This window comes from Heteronotia binoei, chromosome 5, assembly GCF_032191835.1.
Source record: "Heteronotia binoei isolate CCM8104 ecotype False Entrance Well chromosome 5, APGP_CSIRO_Hbin_v1, whole genome shotgun sequence".
Lineage (NCBI taxonomy): Eukaryota > Metazoa > Chordata > Lepidosauria > Squamata > Gekkonidae > Heteronotia > Heteronotia binoei.
In genome coordinates, this window is record NC_083227.1 from 148,476,536 (window position 1) to 148,497,220 (window position 20,685).

At 39.7% G+C, this 20,685-nt stretch overlaps 1 protein-coding gene across 3 annotated transcripts in view; it reads right to left on the bottom strand.

Annotated features, from left to right (window-relative positions):
- Positions 1-1,867: 1,867 nt before the first annotated feature.
- Positions 1,868-20,685, bottom strand: part of CPEB4 (cytoplasmic polyadenylation element binding protein 4) — a 94,401-nt gene continuing 75,583 nt past the window's right edge. For 2 of the 3 annotated variants that reach the window (XM_060240567.1, XM_060240568.1), the window contains 6 exons: positions 20,048-20,221; positions 14,768-14,857; positions 14,036-14,154; positions 8,887-9,001; positions 8,452-8,633; positions 1,868-6,348 (listed from right to left, as the gene is read on the bottom strand). In XM_060240567.1, coding sequence (XP_060096550.1) covers positions 6,121-6,348; positions 8,452-8,633; positions 8,887-9,001; positions 14,036-14,154; positions 14,768-14,857; positions 20,048-20,221 — 908 coding nt within the window. In that variant the 3' untranslated portion in view covers positions 1,868-6,120. The remainder of the gene's footprint in view (positions 6,349-8,451; positions 8,634-8,886; positions 9,002-14,035; positions 14,155-14,767; positions 14,858-20,047; positions 20,222-20,685) is intronic. The other variant, XM_060240569.1, reaches the window with a different exon arrangement.

Consider the following 20,685-nt stretch of genomic DNA (forward strand, 5'->3'; position numbering starts at 1 on the left):
GCTAAGAACCAGAAGTTTTAGACAGTTTAAATCCTTCCAGCTTCAGATATTCAAATAAAATTCAAACTGCCAGACAGTCAAGCAGTAGAGGATGTAGAACGCAGAGGCACTTGATTGACATAGTAAATATCATTAATTAAAAACTTCAGTAGTGAGCATTAGGTAAGAGTCTTGCAGTTTTCTCCCCTGAATAGCTTCCAAGTATCCTTTGGAGATACAGGAGGAAAAATCTGCAGGAACCTGTGACTGCCCCACCCAAGCTTGGCAAATCTGGCCAGGCTTTTTGAAGTTTGCAGAATAGTTTCCCTGCTTGCCAATGCTTTGCATTCTTCCTCTTGCAGACACGTTGCCGTCGCAGTAGTCTTACTGCTCATCCAACATTCCATTGTTGGAGCATCATACGAGGCTTCCCGTTTGCCCCGATAATTAAATAGCAGAAGAGCAGTAAGTGGAAGCAGGTGACTTGAACACTTGGCTGCTCGTTTTTGGCCCAGCTAAGCTGACATAAAGGAAGGCTGTGTGTTTAAAAATAGATACTATGATGCTGAGTTTGCTGAAGTTTCATGCCAAAGTCACATGAGACTCTAGACAGAGATAGCAGATCTCCCCAAGTACCAAATTCGCAAAATATAAATAGTCAGTATTTGGCTCTTCCCCCAGGGTGACATTTGAGCAGACAGCTGAGGGCTTGTCCCCACAGCATATGATCTAAGATCATCAACATGGGGGGGAGGGAAGTTCTTTAGGAATATCCCTAGTGTTGGGCTTGAATCTGCCAAGGATTGATGCACTCTGCCCATTAGCAGAGCAAATGTTTATTACCATCCCAGGGATGTTTCAGGAACTATTACAGGGAAACTGAGATGATATAAAGATGGAATGTTCTGCTTGCAGCCCTGCCCAAATCAAAGTCAACACCATTCATATTGTGTCTTATCGAAGAGCCTTAGGGTAATGGCATATTTTAATATTGTATTTTTAAAAGAGCTAGAATTTCACAGTTAACAAACAACTTTTATGCAAAACAGCTGGAGAGCGCATTTTCATGTCAGGGTGTTCCTAATATTAGTTTGGTGTAGTGGTTAAGTGTGCGGACTCTTATCTGGGAGCACCGGGTTTGATTCCCCCCTCCTCCACTTGCACCTGCTGGAATGGCCTTGGGTCAGCCATAGCTCTGGCAGAGGTTGTCCTTGAAAGGGCAGCTGCTGTAAGAGCCCTCTCCAGCCCCACCCACCTCACAGGGTGTCTGTTGTGGGGGAGGAAGGGAAAGGAGATTGTGAGCCGCTCTGAGACTCTTCGGAGTGGAGGGCGGGATATAAATCCAATATCTTCTTCTTTTACATTTTTCTTTTTCTGCCCTTCTTACAAAGAGTCCAACCACAGCATACAACATTCTTGACCTTTCCATTCTGATTCTCACAACCACCCTGTTGAGCATACAAAAAAGTGTTTGGCCCAAGGTTACCCCAGTAGTCTTTCATGACTAAACAGAGATCCCTGGATTTTCTGTAACAATTTATTTGTTTTGTTGAATTATTTTCAATTTATACATAGATAAGCATTTTTAAAAACTGGTTGTAATGGTTTCAATTCTTCGCTGCCTTGGGACCTTTAAGTTAGTTAGCAAAGTTACATAAAATATGTTCTAAATAAATAAATACAATAATGTCGGTCTCTCTGGTGTAAGCGAACATTATCTACTATGCTGCACTGGTTCACCAATCACATGGAGGAAATGATTCACTGCAACTAGCTAGTCTTGTTCAGAAGATGGGACTGTCAATGCTTAAAAGTTAATTACCAAAATGTGCAAAAGATTTCAGCAGCAGTTCTCTCCCTCAGTGGTTCAAAGCAACAAGCTGACTAATTATTGAGTTAAAAGTTTTATTCATTCAACATCTCACATTACAAATATTTAAAAATTATATGCATACTGGTATAAATAGTCATTTGCAAACTATTTAATAACATTAATTTTCCACTAGCACTTCAACAAATGAACTCTCTTAAAAAAGAAACTTGTGTTATAACTTAGAGTAGAACATACAAAAATATGAACTTAAAATGTGAAAATGACTTTAATAAAAAATGAATTACCCTTATTTAAAATGCTATAATAAATACTACAACCTCCCCATACACAGTAAAAACTATATGGAAATTCAGCCAAGTAGTACAAGTAACTGACATACTTAAATAACTTTTCCTTCTGATAATATGAGCATTACATCGGGGGAAAACATATTAGGGATTAGTAAAAACTAGACACCCACTTGCTAAAAGTTTCACTTCCAAAAAATATAACAAAAGAATCTGATGAAAATTATAAAAACTAATTATACTTTAAATTTTAAAAATATAAAAAATAAAACAGTTGAATACAATATTGTCCCAATTCTTACAATGCTATCAATCACAGTAGCTTTAAAATAAGATAATAAAATAAAGCAAATGACCAAAACCTCTTTTATTCCTTTTTTTAAAAAATAATCTCAAATTTACATTAGTAGAAAGATTGATTTCTGATTCTTTTCTTTAGAAACACCAGCAAGAAAGAGGATTTACTAGAACAGTAGAAAATGACATTTTTAAATGTCTGCAATTAAAAACAAAGAATTACACTGCAAAGATCTTCCAGAAGTCTGAAATAAGTATTGCACATAACTTGAAGTTAACTTGCCACAATTCATCACATTCAAGTTTTAAATCACCTTTTAAAACAGAAGGCTTTAACTCTTCAAGAAACAAAAAAGGGGTGAATTATCAAGTCTTTCCAACAGCATCCTTATAAAATACTAAAGTCATTCACTGCAAGTTTTAGATTTGCTTTCTGCAGAGGTCTGTGTATGGAGAAGTAGATACTATATACCAAAAAAGCACGGGGCAGTGGGGTTCCTTTACATATAAAATAATCAGAAACACTTTATTTTACATTGCAAAAATAACCATGTAATTACTCTGTAACTACATTGTAAATACATGGCCAGTGCCAAGCTTGTGAGAGAAAATGACATGCTTGTTTACACCCCTTTAACTAAAGTGATACCCTAAGATTTTTAAAGTAATGACATTAGTTATGCTTGGAGTGACATGGCAACTCCACCTCCCACAAATTCAGAAGGACAGATTATATTAGCACTACTTAGAGTACAGAGTAATATAGATAATCATTTATGCCCTGTAAATTGAAGTGTAACCAAATAATCTGTAAACACGCTTTTCACAAAATCACCACAAGTGAATATTAGTAGAATAACATTTTTTTTTCTCTTAATATTAGTCATGCATACTAACATTACATGCCCACCAATGGGCAGGCTTGGGTTTGTTTCCTTAAATATGATTTAAAAGAGCAGACATCTCTGCAAACACCTAACATCAATTTGTTAAGATTAAAAATGGCTAAACATTCACCAAAAACATCTGCATTTGTGTATTACTTTTAAAAACCTATTAAGAAGCAGTAGACAATTTGGGATGTTACTTTTAAACTTCTACACTATGCTTTATGCATTAAATTTCAAGGGTCTAAAGACAAACTCTCTCATTTGTCGCTTTCATGCTTTTTTTAAAAAATTTCTTTTTTAAAGTCTCAACTTTACATATAAGTATTTCTTAAATTATATGTACACCAAATACCTGGTGCTGGGCTAAAGATGTTTAAGCAACATGCTTTCTTTTCTCTGCAAATTCTAAAATAGCATTGCCAGTGCACAACATCCATAATTCAAAATGTATGCAGAGCACTGAAATGTATAAAAAGCAGAATATAAGAAAATAAAATTTATTAAAATTATTTATATTAAAAAAATGAAGTATATGAAGATCTCTCAGTAATAAAAGTACAAAAAGCTACTCTTTGCAATATGAAAAATTGAGGTATTGCATAAAGAGATATCCCGTCAGTGAAAAGTGTGCCTAAAAATGCTCACTGTTGGAAAAACAAGATATACAAAAGTAGTGCATAACAAATATACATTATGTGCATGACAAAATAAGTTAGCTACAAAAACACTGTACCGAAATTCAGCAGGTCATGTACAAAGGGAAAAAATTATTCTTCAAAGCTACTTCTCAAACAGTGTTATTTCTTGTAATGGTAACCCATCTCTCACCTGTTCATTGGGTAGGATCGGCACAATAAGACACCCCAAGCCACCTACAAGCATTTTTAAAAAATTAAAAGGAATATTCCAACTATAATTATGTACTTCAGAGAAAAAGGTCCCTGACAGTCTACAAAAGAGCACTCTCCATTTGCATTTACTGTTGTCAATATTTGCAGGGATTTCATTAAAAGCAGCTCCCTTCCTCTACTTGACGAGTAGACAGCAAATGTCTCCATTTTGACCTTTGGAAAATAACAAGGTATGTTTTATGTACTGAAAATCAAAACTGCTTCTCAAAGATAATTGGGGAGGGGAAAGGGAGGGACTTACAGAAGAGATGTTTTTTTCTGTAGCTGTGCTAAGGCAAGTCTTTGGTTTAAGAGTCTATGGTGGTACCGTGCCAGTTCAAATTGCCGGTGGACTGGTTTTGTTTTGCACATTGCTACAAGATCATTTATTAAGGGCTGGACACATTCACTCCTATCAATTGTCTCAAATGTACAGAGCTATCAAGTGACGAAATTCAAACTATCACCACACTGTGACTTAGCATCAATACATACTGTGCTCCCATTTACATAGCCTTAACAACTCATGTGCGATACCCAGCAAGTTGGTACTTCAAAGCCCTGCAATTCTTTATTTACTTCACTAAGATTCTCTTACTCACTTGCTGTCTGCTGGAAGACAAGCATATTCTCCTTTGCAAACATGCATTCCAGTAGTCATTCAGCCAACAGTGCAAAACATTCCTGGAAACAAACGTCACTTTGTCCTTCTTACGCTTCCTATGATACAGCTTTTTAAAAACAGATTTCACATCCCAGAGTAAGTCCAATAAGCAGCCAAATTTGGATTTCTGTCCCAAGACTGTATTATTAGCACTTTGGGGGGGGGGGGGGAAGGGTCAATAATATTGAGGTATATCTTTAGGTTCTTGTATTTCATGTCAAAATGGAGAACAAAAGCTGGCCCCTGATTAACGTTAGTGAATTAGGATATAGAGTTCTATATAACCATCAAAAATAAAATCTATACATTTGTTCTTCAGGAGAGGACATGCCAGTTCACTAGTTGTCATTACTTTAGCTTTGGTAGGATTTCTAGGGCTGTATTCTGATAACAAAGATTTTTTTCTTAAAGAATAAAAATAATTAAAAGTAATAATAAGTGCACTCCCCACCCACCCACCCCAGTAGTAAACTGACCCAGGATTTACATTCGGGAACTTTTATAATGTGATTGCTTGGATGAAGAACACAGATCTAAGCTTTGCCTACTAAATTAGTAAACGTTTGAATGTGGTGGGAAGTCGGAGGCACGGTGAGACACACATACTGTGCTAAAAATTTAGCTTCGGAACCCTTAAATAAAAATATTAACTTAATGCTGCTTTAAACCTTGCTCATGCATTTTTGTTGCTTTAAACATGCTCTTTCCTGTTACTAGGTTAACGGCTAACTGTTTCCATTGCTATAAAATCATAGGCGGCAAGAAAACAGGCTTCCCAGAGGTTTGGGGGGGGGGGGGAAGGGAAGAAGGGCAGGGAAGGGAGGGCTGGACAAAGTGTCAGAATAGGTTCATAGTGTTTCTATCTCATGGTTACTTTAATAAAAGTATTCTATTGATTTTGTTATTAGCAATAATTTAATTAAAAAACAAAATACTCTATTGTTTCATTTCTCTTCTCTTAATATTGTTCCCTCTCCTCTAAGAAAAGGTGGCAAGAAAGCAGAGTCCTCTGGGTACATAAGATAAGAGAACCTGGCTTCCATGCACTGTGTTATCCATATGAAAAGGGAGTTCCCAATACAGTTTAATGACAAGATTCTACAAAATACCTATATGATTATAGGCCATTCTTTCATTACGCTATTGTTAAATTACAGACTACAACAGAAGGACATGCGATCTTGAGTAAGAGAGAAGAGGAGGGCAGGGCCAGGGAATCAGGATAACAGAAGAGTGCACTTATTCTGAGGCCTGCATATGAACACGCTGCAGTAATTGCTTAATTCCAGCGGAATGAAATATGTCTCGGGCGATCTCCTCCCTCTTTCACCAGGGGCTTGTGGAATTCCCTGCCAGCGCGTGAATGGATAGCAGCCCAGCAATATTCACAGTAATACTGCAGACAGGTAACATTAGCACAGAAAAATGGAGCAAATTTTCCACCACAACGGGCCCCCTGACATTCATCACACAGCTGATCATCCAAGACATATGGCTTAACTTCCACCTGTTTTGAAAGAGGGAGAGGAAAAGTTTATTTTTTTTTTCCCAATCTTTGTTCCGTAGGTAATATGTATGTTTCATTTAACTGGGCTAAGAACATTATGAACAAGTGTGCTGGATCAAACCACAGATCTATCTAGTCCATCATTTTGTTTTCAACAGCTGCTGACCGGATAGTGTCAAGATGAGCCTTCTATTGGTATGCCCCCAGAATCCAGCATTCAGAGGTATACTACATGACCCTTGAACATGAAGATTCCATTCAATTAGATAGTCATTGCCACAGAAAGACCAATCTTCCATGAATTTGTTTCATCTTTTCAAAAAGCCACCCTGTGTACTGTAGCTACATGCCAGGAAAAGGATACTTCAAAGTCTTGCCATTGCACTGCTTGCATGTGCTAAGAATTAGTATCTGACATGTATGGTAGAAACTTGGAGGAATGGGAGAGGAAATGGATGAGAATTTATTTCCCAGTATAAGAGAGGGGATTTTTGATCATGTTCAATGTATTCCAATAGGGGAATGGCCAATAAACTTTTTTTCTGGGTTGGTAACAACATCAATTTAATTTTGATTATGTGGAAGTATGGAAACAATTCTAATTCTAATGACTGAAATTCCACATAAGAATAGAATATTCAAACTTTTTGCTGAAACAAGAGTTTCTGGTGTTTTTTTTTTTTTTAAATTGACGTTATTTTTAAGTCTCACTGGTGTGGAGAGTCCCTGTTGAGCAATTTATAAAAAGAACTGTTGAACAGGGCTACTTTTCAACCAGCCGTCGATGTAAAAGAGGTGAATCCACTCCTCATTCCATTTGACATGCTATAGATTTATTTTAGAGGTTGCAATGGGATTAGCGTTAAATTCAGTTTTATAAGACACGCATGTGTATGCAAGTCAAATACTTCCAAACTACAAACTGGGAATTTACACATGTAAAATGTGGGTTAACTGAATTTCCAAAAGACTTGTTTACACAAAAACAGTTTGAAATGCAAGTAAGTAGGCAGACTTGTGTGTGTGTGAAAAACAGTGGCAACTAGGTTGTGCCAAACACTGAAGTAGCATGTGCGCTAGTTTTGTGTACATTCCATATATGCTGCTAAGTGCAAGATTATCTGCAGGCACAATTACCAGCACATAATTATTTGTCAATACTAGCCCTGTCACTCTCTACCAGATTGGGGGAATGTCGCCTTGATCTTTGCCCATTTTGAAAAGTCAGATGATTGGTACTTTCAGCTTTGACAATGTTAATCATTTGTTTAGTCCTGCAGCTGTGATTTTATTTTCCATAAGTAACTCCACCCTCCCCTCCCCCCCCCCCAAAAATACGCATGCACAGCTTCAGGTTCTAGATAGCAAGATCCAACAAATGCATCTGCTTCCGAAGAATAATTCTGTGCACAGAGAACTCTATTGAGAAGGGATCTATACAAAGGAGACTCAACTGAGAAGGGATCTATACACAGATCTCTCTGTTGGTTATGTGTTGAATGGCAGGTACCGTGTTAGAGTAGATACTTATGTCTGAGGCAAAGTGGAAGGTAAGAGGGACAGCCTGATCTATAAGTGCTGTAAGAAGTGTATTGCAGATGACACAGTGGCACTATGCTGTTGCCATATAGGTTATGTTCACTTAAAACAGAACTTGTGCAAGAGCTTCATACAAGTCCTGTAGAGATCAATGGAGACAGTACAGCAGCAAAACTTCCACTCTGCTGAACCAGTTGACTAGCCTACTTCTAACACACTGGCAGGGTGAAGAAGAGGCCAACAGTAAGCAAGTCATGCAGAGGTAATAGGATAACATTAGGAACACAAGCTTATGCTGTGCTCCAGGAAATGTCTCTGGAGGGAGTAGCTGGTTTAGAAGGTGCCAGGAGGTATTAAAAAGCCAATTTTAAAATTAGAAGACTCAACCTATGGATAACTGGGGGGATGAGATGGTGTTTGTGTGTATAATTCAGAACCACGGGAAAGAAAACCGTCTGGGTTTAATAAAGACTTTTCTTCTGCCATGTACCCCGACACTAATGTGGAAATAAGCCAGCTAAAGAATGCTGAGTAATAAACAGAATGTGCTCTTCTAGCCCTTACCCGTTTATCTATCTCTCCATGCTGCAGCTGAACAAAGCGGGCACTGATAGCAGCTATATAACTCTGTTGATTAGAAAATGCAACACGCCCAGCTCCTTTGGGGTACTTCAGCTCAGGGTCTGTGTCAATTCCAGCATAGCAAACTCCTCCATACAGCCGGTCCATTATCATCGCAAGCTCCACTAAAATGAAGTACAGTAAACAATTTACATACATACTTTATACTTTACACATTCACACTCTCTTCCTAGGCCCTGGGCATGCATGTTTGTTAGTGCTTTTCTATCTGGAAATAACTGGCATGTCAGCAAAGTTAAATTTAGCAAGCACTGGCATATGTCTATGGCTGAAATAAGGACACAATGTTCCCTCACAGCAGTAAGGCAGCTTGGATTGCATCAATAAGCCATTTCCCTTGTTCTTTGAATGCCATACCTGCTCGTAAGGGTCGGGGAACTCCTCCTACAAAAATTGTTTTCCGTGGATCTAGAGGCTGTGAGCCATCCATCACAAAGTCACTGTCACTAAGATTCCAAGGCCGGATCTGAACCTAAAAGCAAAAAGCAAGACCATTCACAATTTAAACCTACTGGTTTTCTGTATACCATACCACAGTCTGCACATGGAAGAAAGAAATTTTGTATTCCTGTATGAAAATTAATCCACTGTTTTTCACAGTCTGCTTTCTTAATCATTCTAACTAGTTAAGCAATAACTTACAGCCAGGTCCCCATATGTGAAAACTGCTGCAGCCTGAACACAATAAGCTACTGGAGTGGGGGATGGGAACACGTGAACTGACCTGTTTTGCAGCCCGCGTGTCCCTCATCCTTAAATAGCAAGATCAGTACTATAAGAAGCTTCTGAGCAATGCCTCACACAGCAATGGTCAGCTGTTAGGCAGTTTGAGAGCAGTAGCAAGACAGTACTTGGACTCAGTCCATGAATTCTGTCCCTTCCGGCCTAGTGGGTGACCAGTCACTCAGAAACTTGTTGCACCGCCAGTCTATTAGTTGAGGCAGGGGGGTCACCTGGCTGAATCCAAGTGCTTCATTACTAGGGACACGCACTGAAAACCTTACTAACCAAGACCCAAACCAAACCAAACCACAGTTATTCATAAATACCATAAATGCTCTCAATAAAACAGAAGTATTTCAGACATCCAGGAGTGGGCTGGCCTGTTCTAATTTGACTGTAGTTCTTGCATTTTGCTGCACGGTTTCTGCTTGCCAGGCAGCAGAGGGAGGCAAGCCAGGAGAGGCAGAGACTCAGGAGATACGTGCTTGACAGCAACAATCATCCCAACCGCCAATTCTCTGCACAGCCTATCAGCCTTACAGCAACTACTAAACCATCTCTTGATTTTGTGTAAGTACGAACTCTGCGACTGCATGAGCTATTTCATTCTTGGACTGCGTTTTCTAGACAGGACAAGAGGGGTCGGACATCACACGCCACACGCAGAGCAGTGCTACAGATCTCACCCCACCCATTTACAAATCAATAAAACAAGCACACTGATGGTGGGAAGCTAACCCTGTCCCATCTGCTGCCCTCATCTCGCTGTGCTCTGTTGTTCTGAGGCATATGTTCTCCTGGCCAGGCCCTGATACAGGAATTCAGCTGGGCTGGGAGAAAAATGCTGAGACAAATGTAGCAACTGCAGAGAATCGGCAGGCTTTAGCTTCCCTCGACCACACATTGAAGCTTGTTTTTTTAAAAAAGAAAAGAAAAGAAAAAAAGGACCGTGCTTCAGGGAAAAGAGTCATTCCTCCCTATGTTGACTCTGCAAAGAAGAATTTAAACTATTTACAGAAGAACTGGGTGCTTTTTTTCCTATCTACCTGAAATTTGGAAGGAAGGATCCTCTGGGTAAGGGATACAATCCCTGGGAATTTCATCCTCAGTGTAAAAACAGTCACAACCAGGATTCTTTCCCACTGAATTATTACAAATATTGTACAGTTTCAGTTAGGTGGCTATGTTTGTAGCAGCAGTCCAGTAGCATATTTAAGTCCGACAAAATTTTCCACGGCATATGCTTTTGAGCTCATTTTGTCAGATATGCTATTGCGCAGTTTGCCTGCCTGTTTATTGCACACAAGTAATGTACACAAGAACATAAGAAGAGCCTTGCTGGATTAAACCAATGGTCCATCTAATCCAGCATCCTGTCTTACATAGTGGCCAGCCAGTTCCTCTGGAGGGCCAACAACAGAGCATAAAGGCCGAGGCCTTCCTCGCATGTTGTCTCCAACCTCTGGGATTCAGAGGGTTAGTTACTGTGAATGTGGAGGTTCCCCTCAGTTGCTATAGCTAGTAGTCATTGATAGACTTATCTTCCATGAATCTATCTAATCTCATAGAATCACAGAGTTGGAAGGGACCTCTAGGGTCATCTAGTCCAACACCCTGCACAATGCAGGAAACTCACAAACACCTCCCCCTAAATTCACAGGATCTTCATTGCTGTCAGATGGCCATCTAGCCTCTCTTTAAAAACCTCCAAGGAAGGAGAGCCCACCACCTCCCGAGGAAGCCTGTTCCACTGAGGAATCGCTCTAACCATCAGGATGTTCTTCCTAATGTTGAGCCGGAAACTCTTTTGATTTAATTTCAACCCACTGGTTCTGGTCCTACCTTCCGGGGCCACAGAAAACAATTCCACACCATCCGCTATATGACAGCCCTTCATGTACTTGAAGATGGTGATCATACCACCTCTCAGCCACCTCCTCTCCAGGCTAAACATCCCCAGCTCCTTCAACCTTCCCTCATAGGACTTTGTCTCCAGACTCCTCACCATCTTCGTCGCTATCATTTTAAATCTGTTTATTCTGGTGAAAATCACTACATCCTCTGGCAGTGAATGCCATATGTTAATCATTCTTTGTGTATACTAGTATTTACTTTTGTCCATTCTGAGTCTACTGCCCTATCAGTTTTACAAATAACACAAATAAATTCAGAAAAAATGCAAGTAACAACTGAAGATCAGGGAGAACAAGAAGCCCATTTACAATCCCGTTTCAAAAGAATACTTTCATCAAGTCTGAGGGAAGTTAGTAGTTCAGAAACTTCCTTAAGGAAATAAGTTGCACACTAGCAGAAAAAGGACAAGCCTACTAGAATGAATTACATTAGAAGTCAAAATGCATCAGATTACTCAAAGTTGAAAACATCATTAACCCATGTAGTAGCCAATCACTCACTAGTTGGCAAAAGCCTGCCCAAGTTTCAAGATGGTAGTTCTTCCATATCTTCAGTTGTTATCTGCATTTTTCCTGAATTTATTTGTATTATTTACAAGCCACATGGTGTCTTTATTGCTTGAGGGGAGACTATAGATCAGGGATGGCCAAACTTGCTTAAGAGCCACACAGGGTAAACATCAGATGTTTGAGAGCCACAAGACATGAACAAATATTACACACATCTGTACTAAAACTCTTAATACTTTCTTTGCACAGAAAAATAAAATACATGTGTGAACTTTACGATACGATCCCTTTTTAAAAATGGGTGTAATATTCACCACTGGTACAGCAGCTGAATTTAGTGACAAGTTACATAGATAAACTGTCTCACAGCTGAGTTCCTTAAGAACTCTTGGGTGTATGCCATCAGCACCTGGAGACTTATCAATTTTTTATTTCCCCATTAGGTCTAGAACTTCATCCCTGGTCACCTCAGTTTGACTCAGTTCTTCAGACTCCCTTTCTGAAAACAAGGTCTGTGGCATGGGTATGTGCCCCACACTTTCCACAGTGAACACAGAAGCAAAAAAAGTCATTGAGATTCTTTTGCCATCTAACTTTTTAATTTTTTATTTTTAGGAATCCCTTTTATTCCTTTGCCATCTAAAGTCCCAACTGCTTCTCCGGCTAGTTTCCTGCTCTGGATATAGTTACAAAAATGATTATTTGTTTTGATGCTTTTAGCAACCTGCTCCTCAAAATATCTTTTTTGCATGCCTAATTATTGACTTAACATTTCTTTTGCCAGAGTCTGTGGTCCCTCCTGTTCAATTCATTGGGGCAGACCAACTTTTTTGGTACGATTTGACTACTGTTACTAGCTTTAATCCTAGTAAAATGATAAAAATGCAAGTAACAACTTCTTATCCTTTTAAAATGATAAAAACTGGACCTTTTTTGAGGTGGGGGGGGGGAAGAATTCTTTCTTCTCACCCCAACTTATTTAAGAACTTCTCAGGGTTACATAATCTTTCCTCCAGCCTAGGTTGCTCAATGAGAACTTGGAATACAGTAGCCAGGGACAAAGCCTCATTTGGCACTCTTGGTTCTTTAGATAATGTTTAGTATTTTTTAAATTGGAGCCACATGAACCGTGAAATCAGAAGGCTGCAAAGCACCTTAAGAGTAAAAAAGGCCAGGTGCTTCCTCTAGATCTGAGTGCACGACAAGCAACCAGAATGATCATACAAGATGTCTGCCCAATTCCAAGAATATTCTAATAGTTTAACAAATTATTGACCACAATTGTAAGATACATTGAGTATTTATGTAAGGCATACAATAAAAAACTTAAAAAACAAATCTAACCTAGATGACTCCACTAAGCTTTCCCACGTAGCGCATGCCAAGATCATAAACAAATCACAGGCCAGTTTTATCAAAATACTTCTTTCTTTCTCAGCACCAAATATGGCTGTTCGAACTTGAAATCTACAAACAGCAGCTACAATGCATTCAAATTCCCCGTTCCCTTATTTGTTAGTATATATTTTTTTAAGACTCCTGTTTTCCAGAAGGCATTATCACAATCTACACAAGAATCTAAATTCTATTTTTGTGCTAGTGGAACCAAACTATTTTCTTTCTCAGCAAGACAGACACAAATCTATGTCATATTAAGCAATCATGTTGCATTTGTAAACAAGGCTTGATCCAACCCTACAAAATATAGACACTGTAACATAAGCTTACTGCATAAGGCTTCCTGGGCACTGCTAAGCGTTCAGATAGAAATCTAGGATTCCCCCCTCCCCAGGGGAGGAACTTGATATGGTAATATTCATAATGTTCTACTTCTGTATACATTTCTATAATAATGCTATCAACTGCAACTTATTGCGGCTAAAGTGAGTTTATTTATTTTGGCAAATAATGGACAAGTGTTGGGGCTTCTCTACCAGTTGAGCTGGTGAGAGGCAGGTTAAAGAGCCTTTTGTTTATATCTCATCTCAAGGGTATACTAGCATGGAGACAGAGTATCCACATAAGATACTCTGTTTGGGGGTGTGGCCTTTGAGGATTAGATTTGGCCTTCCCTGGCCTGTAATTACATATCTGTTCTGCAAAGATTACCCAGAGTTGGCACAATGTATGGTTCTAATATCTCTACCTCAGACTTTATTAACCCAAAGAACAGGTTTCATCAAACCTTGTGTGGAGAAAAACAGCAAGAAAAGCACACATTTATGGTAAAAGACAACAAGTATTATCAAGGTGTTGCTGAGTTCTCCCTCTGAAAAAATTCAGCATGTGGGCAGGAATTATGCATCCAGTTTCTATGTATGTTATCTGTCAAACAATTACTATGTGACAGTTTCACCTACCGGTTTGTCTTTAATTGTGGGACTAGAAACACACAAGTAGAGTTTTCCATCCTCTTCAATACATGCATCAATCAACGCTTGTACAGAGCTTTCATCTTGGAACAGCAAGAAGGCATACCCTATGTAACAAAACAGACAGCATTGCATGGATTCTCAGATTTTACACATAGTATATTGTTTACAAAAAAGCATCTAGACTCCACAGGCCCATGAATGTGTGAAGAGTAAATCCTGGTAACATACTTGGAAGGGATGAAATCTCTTTGGAGAGGCAGTAGGAGAAGGTAAAGATTTAAACAAATAGTTATTGTTAGAAAGTAGTCAAAACAACCAAGGTGAAAAGTTATTGAGAACAAGGGAGGTGAAAAAAGAATTTTCACCGTGGCTAAATAGGTCACACTATCTAAAGCCCATGTACAGTTACAGGGTCTTCAGTATAACAGGACCTAATTGCAATCGTAGCACTGAAGGAAAAGTTTTGAACAGGAAGCAACAGCCCCAAATACTACATAGCCTTCAGTATGACTAAATTCAACCTACATGATACACTGAATAGATGGTTAGACTTAGAAGCCCTGGATTCACATCTACTCTCCACCATGAAGTTCTCTGGGTGACCTTGGGCAAATCACCATCTCTCAGCCTAGCCTTCCTCAAAGGGCAACTGTCAACTGCCCCAAGCTCTCCAGAGGAAGGACAGAACACAAAATGCAATAGATAAATAAATGTTACCTTTTGGAGGAAAATATGACTTGCTTTCAGCCTTGTGAGGCCAATCCACAATCAAAGGGCCAAAGCGACGAAAGCTAGCTGTGATCTCATCTGTGGAAGGATGGGGGGGGGGGGGGGGACAAGCAGGAAAAAGCTTTCATGCACTGATCACAAAACTAAAAAATACAAAGATTTCAGGTAATTTGCTAGTACCTTGGGTCTAGTCTACAAATATGTTCTGCAGACCAAGACAGCTGATAGTTTAACTGTTGAAAGAAGAGGCCTGACATGTCAAAACATATGCTTAACAAAGAAAACCATTCAGGTTATCAAAGCTGTGTCTTCTTTCAGGTTACAAATAAAGATTTGCCACAGCCCACTCAAAGGAATGAAATCAAAGACAGCTACCACATCCTAGCTTCAGGCATTCTCCCACAGATATAGCATAAAGAGTCTGAATCAGAGTGTTGAATAGCTTGCTCTGCAAGCTGTCTTGCAAAAGGGTAGGAGAAAGGAACATCACATGATCTAGTCTTGCCCGCTAACATCACATGCATATGCCACATCTGCACACATTATCTGAGATTGACCTCAGACTAACTTCAGCAGTGCTTGCAGAAAGCAGTTATGTAATAGCTCAACAGAAAATGATGCAGGCAGTGCGCACACCCTGCATTAGCAGGAAGCCTTTGCTGCAGCCATTTCAAAGCCTCCTTCCATTTTAAAATGCAGCTCAGGTGACTTGCACGCCAGTTAATGCTACAAAAATCCAGCTTTTTAAAGGCAGGATAGAATTTCTCCACTTGGGCTCATTTTTAAAGGGGTCAAATATAAACCTTTTTCAAGGGTAGGAAAAATGTAGGACTTACATACAGCATAGTATCAGGATAATTTTAAAATCTCTGATATACCCCCATCTCAGATTTCTCCTATCTTACTTAAATTCTCATGCTAGCCTCTGAATTTTTACATAGTTTCATTATTTGTTTTTCTCAAAGCACTTACAAGGTAGTGATTATATATATATATATAGCCACATTTTTCTCAGGTTCCTTTATTCGCATGCAACAGAAGCAGACAACCTTTGGAAGACCAGCTTCTCTTTTTGTACAAGACAATGCCTTTATATTTAAAAGGCAGGTAGACCAATTGCTGAAAATCTAGCACTCTTCCTAGATGGGCACATAGCGTGTGAAAAGCCTACATAGATTCACGTGTGATGTCACAATGCCATGTCATACACCCCATGCACAATTAATGCAGGCATAATACGGCTAATCTCCATAGTAATGAGGGAACTATATACTACTTCATGGTTACTATTAAACCAGCAGAAGTTTTGCTTGGCTCCCTGCAAAATATAAATATACATGTTGTTTGGCTCTTGCACTAATGGGCAGGGTTGAAGTTCTTTTGCAGAACTTCACTTTCTCTTCTATACTGCCATGGTCTGCATCGCACACTTAATAGCACAGAGCATATGAGAGATAGACATTTATAAAGAGCTTTATGATATCACAAAATATGATCCCACGTAACACAAAACTAGCCAAATCAGAGGAAAAGCCTTGTTCGGACAAAATGTGAAATCATGGTTTAATTAAGCTAACCACAGATCATCTGGTTAGGTATGATACAGCCTGAAGTCAGAATGTGAAATTGTTTTATTAATCACAGTTTCTCTTATCTCCATATTCACCTTGCAAACAAATCCCAGCCACTGAGATGCCTGGATGGAGCACCTCAAAATCACTCTACCATCTCTTGCAAGCAATTCCCTTGTCTCTTCCTGTCTTGAAGGTGCTTCAGTCTTACATGCAGCCAGCCAAGGGTTTTTCTTGTAGCAGGAACTCCTCTGAATATTAGGCAACACCCCCTGATGTAGCCAATCCTCCAAGAGCTTACAGTAGGCCCTGTACTAAGAGCCCTATAAGCTCTTGTAGGATTGGCTACATCAGGGGGTGTAGCCTAATATACAAAGGAATTCCTGCTACAAAAAAAGCCCTGTATGCAGTCATCAAAAAGAACATTACTTGTTTCACTGCCAAAGTGAGGTTACAGCTGGAAATGTGCTTGGATAGATCTGCTCTGAATATATACACCAAATGCGATTGCACGTTTAGCGGGAGCTCTAACCGTCTGTCCAGTGAGGATTCTCCTACAATAGTTTTCTGAGCATGGGCAAAGAAGATAAAAAGCAGACCATCAGCCGGCTGTAGCTTGAATCCATTTCAGGGCAAGATTTTTTGGAGTGGTGTGAGTCTGGCTACTCTGGTTTGTCTGTGCCTTGGATTAATTTTGCTGCCCACTGCTGCTTGACTGGAAAGACCTCGTCTCGTTTTGTGCCAGGACCAGTTTGCACTTTATTTAAAAATATTACTTAAAATATTATTCCAAGTTTTTCTGTGTTTTTGCCTGGTGGGTTGTAGCTGGCTGAAGAAGCTTTCGCTTTCTTTCTAGCTCTATTTAAAAACAATTGCTTTGGTATATTTTGTACTGTTTTGGGTTTTAATGCTGTTTTGCTGAGGTCTCTTCTCTGGGTTCGTTTTAGAATTTTTAACCAATCTACATTTTAATTTTTAAAGAGTCTATGCTGGAGGCAAAGCGTTTCAGGTTCTGGTTGATTTTAAAAAAAGCTTATATTTTTGTATTCTTGTGGTTCTGCTTTTACAGCTGTTCTCTGAGGAGGCAGAAAGCACCTTTATTGCTTTCCCCACCACCTCTCCTTCTGGGCACGGCACCTCCATGGCTACTCCCAAGATGGCCATGGAGATGGAGGCCATCAGGGAGACAGTCTGACCTCACTGGAATGCAAGGAACATTCGCCAGACTCTGGCAGGTGCAATGATGACAGACTATCTGCCTGAGCCTTATCAGTTGTATTCTATTGTATTCCACCAATCTGCTGAGCTATCTGGTTATAGCAGAAAAGGGTCTGACCAGATCTCTCTTGTGTGACTCAAAGGCTCTTCTCATGCCCTCTGAAAAGCATGAAGTGTAAGCCTGGGATTTCCCCCGGATGGGCAACATTGTCAGTCCACATTGCTCACATCTGATTCCCTGAAAGGTTGAACAGTTGGCCTTTTGGAAAGTCAACTTGGTGCTCTTCAACTACTCAGCCCTGGACTTTGAGAGTGAGCATGTACTAGTGCATGCATCCTCTCATTCTGCGCTGGGTAAAAACTCTTTTCCCAAAACGTAAAACTCAAGATGTAGAAACAAACAGCAGGGATGTTGTCCAATTTGATTGGTGTTATATAAAATCTCCATTGCAAAACCCTCACAAACCCTTCAACTGAATGCAAGTTGCTGCACAGTACAGAAGGATTTTGGGGCTCAATACTTCCTCAGCATAATTCTGTGCAGAAAAGTACAGTGTCAAAAATGCTGTTGTTGCCAAACCCCCAAATATAACTGAAACAAGGGATGTAAGGAAAATAGACAAAACATGCAGAACCACAGAAGCACCTAAAATGCAGAGAGAGGAGAATGTGGGTGCCCCAGAGTCCCTTCCTCTCATTTTCTGAGGCCTTCCATGGGGAAATGATGTTACAGAGTGTCAGCATCTTGCCAGGTCTGGCTGTCTGCCTTGGTACTGGCTTGCCAAATTGTTGTGACTTGGATTCTCTGATGTGATGTTGTTTACATTATTTATTTATTTGAAAACTTTTTATACCACCTTTCCATCCAATTAGGGTCCCAAGGCCCATAGTTCTGCTGGGATACTCTGGTTTGATACTGGTTCTGCTGTGTTTGTTGGTTCTGTTTGCATCGGGAGGATTTTGACCAGTGGTTACTCTTCTGAGCTTGGTTATTGGCTGGAGAAAGCATAGAAACAACAGAGATAGACTAGGATAGCTTAGGGGGACTTTGTTCAGGGGTGTGTACTTCCAATTCACTTGAAACTTGAAAGGTAAGGCACAACTGCCATTTGGATGTCATTTGTTTGCAGAACAGCCCCTCCAGAAAGAACCCAAATAATTCCAAACTCCTGAAAAAAACCCTGAACATAAATTCTAGAACGGTGTTGGAGGACCCAAGTATCAATGAATACTGGTAGTTATGCCCTTCCCAAAGTGCAAATCCAAAAAAAGACTACTTTTTAAAAGGTGCACATCGTTAGAGCAAAACAGATCTGGGAGGTGGGTCATCCCCTTCCCTTGCTCTGTATCACTGCTACTGTGGTGCAAGGCTGGCTTCCCCTTGCTACGGTAAGGGCAGGTCTGGGAGGTGCATTCCCCCCATCACATTTGCACCATGGCCACTGGACTCCAACACAAAATGTTAATTTTGCAACCTGCCTTACATCCCCTGGGGACAACACAAAAGACATCTAGCCCTCACAGCTGTGCCACTACCACCTGGTTGGGCTTCAAGGCAGACAGCAGAGATATGGCTTCTACAGCCTGTGTGGTCTATTAGGGGCAGTAGCAGGAAGAGGGTGCTTGGGGGATAAAACACCTTGAGCCTTTCACTTACATCACCACCAGCAGTTTCTAATACTACAAGCTTCAGAGGCAGGAGGAGGACCACAGGTAAGGAAGGCATATGCTTTTTCTCCCTCACCTGTAACACCACCAGCTAAGTCAGTATGTTAACCTCCAGATCTCCCTTTCCACCAACAGCATGCAAAGCAAACTTCCACCAATAGTAAAATGAAACTTTGCATGTGGGGGTGGGGTGATGTCAGGAATAGAACCTTCAAAGTTTTGTTTATTATTCAACTTCATCAGGATGTCCTTAGATATGGTTTGAAAGGAAAGGTTTCACGTCAGGGAAAAAGTAAATGAGGTTTGGATTTATGACCCTGCCGTAAATCTGGCCAATAGAAAGTAAACTAGCAACACCTTTAAAGCTTTCCCTCTCTCAGACACCACAAATGCAAGTTAGGATAGCAACAGCATTTTTAAGAGAATGAGAAAGGTCAAAAGCTTGGATTTGTCAAGGTTAATGATGATTGAGAGATCACCTGTGAACTGAAATTTAGTTTCAGAAATGGATCATTGTTCAACAAAAGCATAATTTCACGTGATATCTGACCCAGGCTAAAGATTATCACATCAACTGTGCAGCTAATAACTGCTCCCCACAGTTCATAACCCATTAGTTTGTGCATTTGGCATGTCATTAAGTTAATAATTTTCACAGCCTTAAAAACCAAATACAATCAGAACATGAGAATGTTGCACATGCTTAATATTTCAGCCGAAATCTAAATTTACACACACACACCACCTTCAGAATATCTTGGTCATGTCTGACACTTGTTTACTGTGGGTATTTCTGGGTACGTTGGTATACCTTCATCGATATCAGGTGGCAAGCCACCTACGAACACCTTGCGGGAGTATCGTTCCACTCGTTCGCCATTCTGGTGTGAGAAGCAGTGTGGTGATCCTAAACCACTATGGAGAGTTTGATCCCCACGCCCATCATCCAGAAACCCATCTTCCATTGGGAACAGTGAAGATTGACCTAAAACAACAGCAAGGACAAAAGGATGCAAAGCATACTAACAGAAGAATATTCTACTTCAATAATAATTATCAGCAACATCAGCACTGTATTTTTCTACTACTACCATAAAACCATTACTCCTGTTTTTCTTATTCTGCTAGTCACATCTTTATAGAGTGATTCATTAATTACACAGATGCATAACACTACCCAATAACCACTAAATTAGAGTACACCAAAACTGTTTTCTTACAGTATTAAACAGTTAATTCTCCCAAAACCCCTACTCTGTTGTCATATAATCTTGCTCCTAATCAACAAAAATTAATAGGCACCAGGAAAAAAACACATACAATTTATTAAAGTGCCTTTTCCAAACTGAAGGAAGTAAATTTTCAGTCACATCCATGACAGAATTGTTAAAATAAAATATCGTTTACTGAAGATGCACTGAGATCTCACAAATGTGTAAAACCACTACC